At 40.6% G+C, this 10,581-nt stretch overlaps 1 protein-coding gene across 1 annotated transcript; it reads right to left on the bottom strand.

Moving 5' to 3' along the window:
• Window positions 1–7,149: 7,149 nt before the first annotated feature.
• On the bottom strand, window positions 7,150–10,211 carry LOC139992314 (uncharacterized; the record flags this gene model as incomplete). The annotated part of the gene is given in 3 exon segments (XM_072013052.1): window positions 7,150–8,909; window positions 9,862–9,899; window positions 9,901–10,211. Coding segments are annotated over 3 exon segments (456 nt in total), but the record flags the coding sequence as incomplete, so codon positions are not given.
• Window positions 10,212–10,581: the final 370 nt, after the last annotated feature.

Genomic DNA, 10,581 nt, shown 5'->3' with positions numbered 1-10,581 from the left:
CAACTTTATATGCAGACAGAATAATTCATAGGAAGTAAAGTTAAGTATAGTTCGAATAGGAAGATAAATGAATATTACGGACTTCTCTTGTACGATCTTGCCAAACCTCTTACTACGTAGCATACAACTTATGATTTAAAAAAATGTTACCAACTCAATCGTGCAAGAGGGTGCAGACTTCGATATCGATATAGAAAAAAAAAAAGCGTAACGAAACTGTGAGTACACCTTCGCGTCCTGGATCAACCACTACTGGTACGAGTCTTTGCCAGCGAATGCAATCAAACATCGCGGTGGAGATACGGTTGTCGAACCAAGCGTTCGAAGGAGACGTCCCTGGGAGTTTGACGTCAGAACGATACCACGAAAGCATTTCGTGGGAATTTGAAGGTATACGAAGGTATACGAGACCACGAGCATTCTCTCTGGAGGGCAAACAAGCAAGCTGCAAGTAGTGCGATCGCGTTATGTTGCAGACTAGAACTCCCGTTAGTCGCGTGTGTGTGGGTACGTACGGGGACCCTGTACACCCCCAGGAGCCACCTCGTTGTTCACCTCCGCCTCAACCAGGGCCCCTTCCAACGTTCAACCCTTCCTTATTGCAAGTTCTACGGTTCGTGCATTAAACTATGGAGTTGCCCAGGCATCGACCCAGCCCGACCACCTACCATCTGGATATGCGGCCCGCGCGCATATACGCTATGTACATTTCTAATCAAGCGATATTGTAACTGCGGTCTAACCTCCAAACACCACGGCCTCCAGCAGCGCCTCTATTCCCGTCTTCCCCGCCACCCCCAACCGCCGACGTCGTTGCTCCCTCCATACACTCTTCGTTCGGCCCCCTGCACCCTCCCGTTTTATCTTCTACAACTTTATCGAGCTTTCTTCGTGAGCTTCAACGATTTACCAGGCTAATAATGTCAGTGGATGTTTGAACGAGCTGGAAGATTCGCAGAGGAAGGTTACAGTGGTAAACCTAAAAGATGAGATTCTTTCGGAACTTTTCGGCTCGATAGAAGATATAGACACGAGAACTAGGGAATTTAGGTGAATCAGAAGACTCGCGAAAGAAGTTTGGTGATCTAAAAGTTCCGATTAGTTTGGAACTGTTTAGACTTGTCTTCTTGTGAACTTTTCTAGAGATATTAATGTTGAAGTGATCGATACTTCTGAGAAAACTCTACATCTGGTCTTCGGCTTTCACAAGGCGCCGATGTCGTCTATAGCGCATAGACAAAAGAATGCGTCGACGACAGACGATAAGCGGCACACGTACGACGTCTTTTTTCGGCGTTCCTTTAGTCATAGGATAACACTGCTAGCGTGCGGATCTGGACCAGCTTACATATATATTCCTACTTGTATTTACACTTTTATATTAAATTATATTTTCTACCTTACAATCTATCCACACGTTTCTTTGTTCACACATCTAATAACCTCAACAATTAATATTGAAATCAGACGAAGAAAACGTTTGCAGAAGCTGTGTGTCTTCTTTCACTGCTTCCTCGTTCTTCGGTGAACGATTAGATCGATGAATTTTTTAAAATGAAAACGGTGTTAAATTGATAAAATTTAAGTTTGAAAAGTTCAAGATCGTAGCTATTAGAAATGAAATTAATTTTACATCGCAGATATCACGCAGACGTTAGCCGTTTAAAAAGATATAGAAGAACGCACGCGAAGACATCCTCGTAAAGGCATTGTTCAGCAACGAGTGAATTTTAGGTTTTGTAAAAGGAGGAACTCCGAACGTGTTATTGATATCGAGTTCTTCAAGTCAAACAACGTATATCGACAAACGGAATTGCGGTTTGTGTCTTCGACCAATCCCCTCTCTGTGCGAATTTCTCGGAAAATCAACGGACTCTGCTACTACCATTCCTAACCCATGCAAATATGGCTGCTACTGCGTCGTGACTGCAATCGACTCGAAATGGAATTCGTGTGCAATCGTAGTTGAAGTTATGCAATCACGAAGACCGCCATAATCGTGGAATAAGACATTTAATGAAAAGCTAAGCGCGCAGACCATCGGGCAATTGGTAGCAAAGTCGAAATTAATTTTAAAATGAAATTCAACGGGTGCAATGGATTCAATTACACGCACGTGTTTTTCCCCTTTCAGAGGTGAAACTGAAATTCTACAGCGGACTATCGTCTCTTTATTGAACGAATAAACCAAGTACAGGTAACTTTCGTACAACGGGGAGTTAAGTTTCAATGAAATGTCGCGTTATAAAAATCGCATTACGCCAGATTCAGATTACCTTACCTTAGAAAAACGATCCTGTCAAATAAAATGTAAATTTTATCTACCAAAAAAATATACTACGAAATATATTGTAATTCGACGTCAATGTTTTATATCCGTTTGCAGAAAAGTTTCACGTGATTTGATGTAAAGAAACGAAGATTTATTCAATCAGATAAGGTGTACATGGAAAACGGGGCTTCGTTTCAATAACATTTCTACAGAGTCACTCGTCTGTAGGGAAAATTCCATTGAATATAGGGGTCCATTTTGTACGAAGTTATTTGACGCTCGATTAATGATACGAACATTACGGTACACGCCCACCCTAAACCCATGTCTCAACCCTTACACGGCTAAGTACCATCGTGGTATTATGCGATTTTGCGAACGATAGATCCGCATAATCCGTAAAGGATCGTGACCGAGAGAGAGGGCTGCGTAGGTGAAAAGTTGAGAAAGACACAGCAACCCCTCGTGTTGTGTGTAATCGTTTAATCGCCAACCCCATATAAGCTATATCTCTGTTTATCTTTTACTTATCATTCGTACTAGAAATGACGACTGAATATTTTTCATTTTTTACATATTCTTTTAAAAGTTGTAGAAATTTTATAAGTTCACGTTTAAGAATACGCTAACAACAAATAACGGGAACACTACTAATTTTATTCTGTTTCGAACAACGAATATTTGAAATGTTATAACACATATGTTTATACAAATTCAATACACTTTTGCATATTTAAATTTCCCATAAATTCACGAAAATCGGCGTTCTTATAATATTCGGATTAAATCATTTGGATTAAAGGATTATATAAAACATCAAATTATTAAAAATTTAATATAAATATAAGAAATTTAGTTGAAAATATTTATACATTAGAAAGGAATATTTCTCATACAAGTTACGCATCCAAGATACGAAACTGCGCTGCTCGAAACAGGTCCATGGCAGACAAGGAGTTAGCAGATCTGTTCACAGGATAACTGTTTTCGTGAAAACCTGTTCTATCGGAAAGTTACTCTGGACCGCGTATTTTTCTCACGGCATTTGACCACTAGTCATCTTGCGAAACGCGTACGAGATGCGTGGAAATATCCACCCTTGACGAGTTCGGAGGGATGAAACTGACCGGGGCAGATTTAATAATTTTCAACGATTTTGCATATGACGATTCGTCTACCATGCTTGACCACTGGCTTTTATAATTTTTAAACATTCTATGTCATTTTTAGTTGATTAATAAATTTTACAAAAATTCCATAATTTTGTATATACATGGAAAATAATGCAAAATTAACCAGTAAGGATTTCATTACATAAAATGAAAATTAATAATAGAAGAAATATTATTGCTGAAATGATGCAATAAACAATGGCAACTAAAGTATGATACGTGAAATAAAAACAAAGATTTCTGACGATACTGATAAAATGTAACAGACGTATTATTATAAATAATTAATATTCAAATTCTACGTTATCTATTCACAAGTTTTTTCGTTCTGAGGTTACGAGATATTTATTGTAAAAGTATTTAAACGACAAAAGAGTAGCTAACACAAAAAATTAACGAGTAGTATGAACTCATTTAAAATAAGCTAATACTACAAATATTAAATAAATACTAGCCATTACCTTTAATGCAACAGTACTAAAAATCTATCTCCATTTCTGATTCCGACAAGTTTGCAGTTTGCAAATCCCTCTTCACGAGTATACAACTATAAACCTTGTTACTATGAATAATGCATTGACAAAACGCAAACCACACTCGTAAATACGCATAAAAATGAGCCCTACCACAAACTTTACCACGAAGGTTGCAAAACTTCTCGATCATTTTGTCCACGTAGGTAAACCAGTTATCGCGTTATCCGTTGCCCGTGAAAGAAGAAGAAAAGGCAAAGAAAGAGAATAAAAATGCACAATTTGTTTTGGAAATTCGAGAAGAGGGGCATCGATAGCTTGATACTATGACACGTATCCGAAGATAAAAAGGAACCTGTTCTTCTGAAGGCTAGGGGTGACGCAGCGCTGGACCACCCTACGTTCTCACGGTGTCGCGGACCAATGGACATCATCCGTGCTGCCGAGAAAAAAGGGAACAAGTCTTCGCGGGGTGGGGAATGTTTAGAATTTGAAAAAGAAAATTCCACTTCCTAATTGCGTGCATTAACGGCAAAGAACTGGTTCCGCGTATTTCAAGAGACGAAAATCTGGGTCTGTTGGTCAGTATCGGGGATGCTGCGGTCCACGCAGCATCCCTCTTGCTCGTAAAGTAATTTTTCATAATCCAACAGTTTGTAACAGTTCTCGACCGTCGTAACAAACTACCTTACTCGGCTCATAAACAAATTTTTATTACTCGTTTCGATACGTTTCGACACCAGTAAAATATAATTTCTTTGGACGATTTGGTCGTCAAGTATTTTATGTGTAAAGTTTTACGGTTCTGTACAATTTAGTGTTTGGAAAAACTGAAGAAACAGTGACTTCGATGATCGTCCTACATCTTCGTTACTATAATGGTGAGTATTTTTTAATTTTTCTTATGTAACGCTATCAAATAAAATTACCATATCGTCTTGTAGTAAAATATAGATTAGGTAAAAGAAAGTGTTGATTACTTGATGTATTTTTACTTAAAACGAAAAGAATACTTCTCTGTAACAATTCTCTAAAAATGATTCTACGATATAGTTTGCTAAAATCGACATTATTTAATCACATCTCATTTTACATTCATTCACAATCACATTTCATTCAACATTCCAAATTTGCCAAATTTTTATTACAATTCCTTTGTTTCTCTAAACTATCAATAACTTCGAGTGTTCTAACCAAATCAATTAAAACGATCCCATACTTTTACTTAACGATATAACAACTTCAAAAGGCATCGTCGAGACGTACAGTTTAGCAACTTTGTCTGCCAACATTTATCACAATCTATTATTAAATAATAACCTTAATGTGATATGGATTCAATAATTGAAATTGGAAAGAAAAAAGGAAGAACAGCGATCCGGAGAGTTAAATTCGCAACTTTGGCATAGGAATTGGTCAAGCAACTTCATTGAAACAAAATATCGAACTCTCTATCGAAACATTATATTCCGACGGAGCAAGCAAAGGTGCTTCGGAGTAATATTCGACGCAAAGCAATATCGCGTTACATGCAGTACCATGTTCGATACTCGTGACCGAGCCAGTTTAAGGTTAGAATTATTGATCTAATACTCTGAGGAAGCTAAGCCGAGTGTCTACGTCGGCCGTGAACGTATCTTATATTTCCCATACCATCGGCCACCCCCAACTGAGCTCAAAGCCTCGAGCTTCCCAGCCCCAAAAGGAACCCAATAATTAATCGCGTCCCAAGCGAAACACCCTCGAATAGAGGCAGTCTATCACTAGATGCTAAATAGATTCTCTATACAGTTAGGTCGAGGCATATAAAATCATATCATGGTTATTAGTTTCTTCAACTATTCTTTGAAACACGTGACGGGAAACCCTTGGTATATCCCAGTTTCCTGACATTTATTTCGCCGAGAAAAGCAGAGAGACAAAAAGCTCTTCTTTTACTTTCTTCCTGTCTGATGAAGGAAAAGGTTCATAAGCGTATTTTATTTAAATTACTCAAGTACCGTTTCTTTTTCCTGCCAGGTAAAAAGTTACAGTCAGTTTTTTTGCCTCTCTGAATAATACGTTTCTCTTTAGTAATTCTAGGTAGAGCGAAAGATTTTTACATGCGACTGAATTGCTTCTCAGATACAAAGAATATAGTAGCAATTTAACGTGAATCCAGACATTTCGCGTTCTATAATTTAATCTGACTGAGAATGTATCGAAATGTAGAAATAAGTTTAAACACATCTGCTCGTCTTTCGAATCGTTCGAACTATTATCCTTTTCCTTCCAAACTTGAATTCTCCTATAGCCTGCAGTAAAAATGTACAAGATTCCTTAAAATAGTACATCCTTTTTTCGAATATATAACAAAATTACTCGTATTCTATTAAACAATAACAATTAAGAAACCTAATTTTCTTCCGACTTGCAAAAGATCCTACAAATTCGACAGCAGATAAATCGTAAAAAAGGAAATACAGTTTGCGATGTGGAAAGATAGAAGTGAATACTTTGGAAAAGTATAGTCGATCGGAAGCAATTAGGAACACGAGGTCGCGCGAGCATCGACAAACACCGGCAAATTAGATACATACGCGGAAAGGGGTTGAACCTTAGACGAAGTGTTAGGTCGGTCAAGCCAGGTTGGAAACTACGTGCGGCCGGTGATTACGTCGATCGTCGAAAGAACAAACTCCGGATTGGATTAAGCACACGGCTGCACCGGCACCTTCCCCATTTACTGGCCGTGGCCGGCGCCGCCGCCACGGTTTACCATAAAGTTTACAACTTCTGTCAAGCTCCGTGGCTGCTGTAACCGTACTAGAATGACGACAGACCGACCCTTTGGTCGTCGGTGTCCCTCTACGATCCGCACACTTATGTCCACCCATACTGCACCTTACGACCATGTATGCACACGCTCAACGGCTCTGCATCGGTAAACTTAACGATTACGCTCATTGTCCGTCGAAAACCTCCTGATCGCTCGCAATTTGGGTGAATCTCGATTCTAGAACGGATACTTAATCGTCCCAAGTGTTCCTATCGACGTTGGACGATGAAAATTTCGAGTTAAGAGAAGTGATACGTGGATTTGAAGGTGTTTGCTATTTTAAGAAAAATATATTATGTTTTCTTGGTGGATAGATTAAAGGAAGTGATTCTTTGTTGTATTTTCATGTGATTTCTTTTTTGGGATACGCTATTTAGCTACGTTTGTTTCTAGCGATTAGCCAAAGAAAAATTTAATCTTAAAAGAATTAAAGAATCAAAAAATAGAATAAAATAAACGTGTTAAAATGGATTTACAACCTATCCATTAAAAGGGTAAAGACGAATGATCAAAGTTACACGCAAGTTCATTAAGATTCAAAATTATATACCGACAAGATAGCTGCAAAACTATCAAACAAATTCCAATTTTCAACGAAGAAGAGTCCAATACCAAAAATCGACGTCGTTAGATACGCACGAAGAAGCATGCGAAACTACCATCGTAACTTGCATGGTGGAGCAAACGAAGCCTCTAGGCTAATCATAATGAAACGCAGCATCCCCCTGCAACGGACGGTTCGCCTGGGTCTTTCGGCACGAGGGTCGGTCATCCACCCTCTCCTTAATTCACAACTAAGATGGCAGTCGGTCGGTCGGTCGGCCATTTAGTTTCGCCGTCCCTCCAGGACTTCTTACGCCGATAAAAGCTCGCCGCAGCTAGGCGTCGGGGCTTGTTGGAGTCACAGACAGTTGCAACGGGGGACGTGAGAACCGTACAGTCATCGACTCCGTGTAACATCGGGGCCAGGATAATTTTCTCAATTTCACAGTGTCTCCCGCGGGGTCAGTCGTTAAGGGCTCTAAGTGAGATTCCAGGGGTTGAGGAAGGTTTCGGGAAAGGGCTGGTAAGGGTTAGACCGTAAGATAGTTTGATAGGCTTGGTTGCCAGGAGACCTCTAAGGCCCTAGCGTGGCTACCTAATGCCGAGAAAGGCTGCTGCGAATACATATGTACTTCGAGCTTATAAGTGATCCCGCCTATGTATCTGCTACAGCACAGCCTATCTATCGGGCAGAACCGGGAAACAGCAAATATCGATGCAAATTAAATGATGTTCCTGCCTCAGAGATGTTAGGCTTTAAGGATCGTACAATAGACTGTTAATGTTTAAGAGAATTCTGTCTCTCGATAGTCTATGAACGTCCACGCTGAATAATATGGGATCTATAGAGAGATCGGAACGTAAAGTGTTCCCAATGCGAGAGTTTTGCAAGGAAGTTAAAAATTTTCTCTGGGACGGTACGAGAGAACAATCGCTACGGGACTAGCCGAGGTATCGAGTAACCGATGGTGGAAGTGGAACAATCGAGCGAACTAGAACAATTCGTCGGAAACTTGTTGAACTTTCTTCAACGCGTGCACCGTATGCTTCTCGATGAGCCCTCTCGAAGTCAAACGTGCCGAACGAATATCGAATAGATGAGCGACAATAGACGACGCGAAGTTGAAATAATCAAAATAGAACGATGAAATTAGAAATGGAAACTACGTAACGTAATGTAGACATAATGTTAATAACTACAATTTTCACCGTTCGATTCTTACAAGCATTTTTTTATTTACTCTATACCGTTCCAACGCGTTAATTTATAATACGACTGACGAAATTTTGAATCTTGTTGTTTTGTATCAATGAAGATAGAGATAAAAAGAACTTCCGATATCGCATCACAATCTGTGTTAGGGAAACTGGAGAGTTAAAATATTCTAAACGATCAAAAAGTAGAAATTTTATATAGGAGATTCGATCGATAAATTAAAGATTAACGAGCAGTGAAAAAGCGAAAAATGATCTCACGTAGATGCATCGCTAACGATTCACCATGGATTTCTTGCATGAACGATTTTAGCGAGCCGGCATTAATGTTGTATAATGTACTGACATGCATACCTGACAGACAACGAGTATAAGGCTACAGATACTCTCGTGGCCAATGGCTGAACGTGGTAGTCCTGTACAGAACAGTTTTACCGATAAGACCCGGCGTGTTTAACAGCCGCCGGCTAAAGCACCGCTTCTCCACCCCCGCGCTCTCTTAACCACCACGTTCATTCACCATGGGACGTAGACTGGGTGTTACATTCTATACACGCACAGAACTAGATTCTATAAAACTGTCGCAGCTATGACGTCAGAAACGACCGACATGGTTGCGGTTTAGCGGTGAAAGTTGTCTCGCATGGTGGAAAACGCGAGATTTCTGCTGCTTCTTGACTTCCTCTCTAAAGAGAATGCCTGTGACAGGAAACGTGAAATGTTCCACTTCGTAATCCAGCGAATTAACGCTAATAACCTACGACGAATCGCAATTTCGATGAAAAATATGAAAACGAAATAATTTACAAATTATAAAAAGAGAAATGAATTAATGCTTTACAACGTATAACATTGAAACAAAACAAATAAATCATCCTCTAGCGTAAAATTAACAATCATTAAAGAGTAGATGTAGCACGCGGACAAGCGCAACAAATCTATGCAAGAAATCCCATTGAAGCTCGGTATAAATCTCGCGGTCGAGTAAAAAAGAAGCTTTTCAAGGTTACGCTCGGAAGCGAGAAAAGGGAAAAAGAAAAAAAAAAAGAGGGAGGAACAGCTGAAAGGCGGGTTTTCTTCGGTCCAGCGGCACTCGCACAGCCAGCTCCTGGAGCGCAAGAAACGACCTTAGACCTGGATCAATAGAAGAAGGGGGGTTGGTACTCTCCTAGGGGAGAGGGGCGGGTGTAAGGGGTGAACGAGCAGCAAAAGAGGGGGTAGCAGCCAAGAGGGTACTGGCGGTAAGAGGTATGGAAGGGGGTGAAGTGGAAAAATCTTAGGTTTCCCGCACCGTGGCGGAGGGAGACTGCTCGAGGATCTAGGTGGGGGTAACCTTAGACAAGAGGCGTGGTCTGTTCCTATTCTCACCCCCAGGTTTCCACGGAGAAGCAACCCTTATAGCCGACGTGGAGGCCATGGACGTCAACTAGTATGATCACGAGAACAGATGTCGAGATCGTGCGAGATAACCGTGTAATATCCTTAAAATTCCCGTTTCTTCCACCCCTTTGTTCGTATCTTCCTCGCGTTCTCGAAATTTTCTTCTTTCCCCGAAACGTTTCTTCTCTTCGTCCTTTGGCCCTGTGCCAACTTCTCGTACGTCCACTGAACGGCCCTTTTCGCACCAAGAGAATCGCGTTTACGATGGAATTCAGCACCGAGAACCGAGCGGACAACGCGTCTACAGCAACGTCGAACGAGAGTCTCGCGGCGGAGCTTTTTTATCGGCTAACCGGTAGACGAAGCTCGAAGAGTAAAACGAACCCGTGGCAGCCGTGCTTTTTTACGGCGCATGCGGGCGTTTCAGCAGGAACGAAGTGGGGGTCAAAAGAGAATCGAACTCGACCGCTTGTTTTCCACCCTTCGTCCCGCGGCCTCGATTACGGTAACGGATTTTATTTGGGGAAACTTCGGCGACGCGGATCAGTTATCGATCCGACATAAAATCGTCGGAAAAGGGAACAGATAATATCCTGACCTAGAATCACGATAAACGAACGGACGAACGTTTCTTAAACAGAGTGAGAATAGATTCGATAAAGACGTATTTAACTCTTTGGATTCTAATTTTATATATAAATTTACGTT

Source organism: Bombus fervidus, chromosome 11 (genome assembly GCF_041682495.2).
Source record: "Bombus fervidus isolate BK054 chromosome 11, iyBomFerv1, whole genome shotgun sequence".
NCBI lineage: Eukaryota > Metazoa > Arthropoda > Insecta > Hymenoptera > Apidae > Bombus > Bombus fervidus.
Note: the sequence above shows the minus strand (reverse complement) of the source record. Positions and strands in the feature narration are given on the sequence as shown.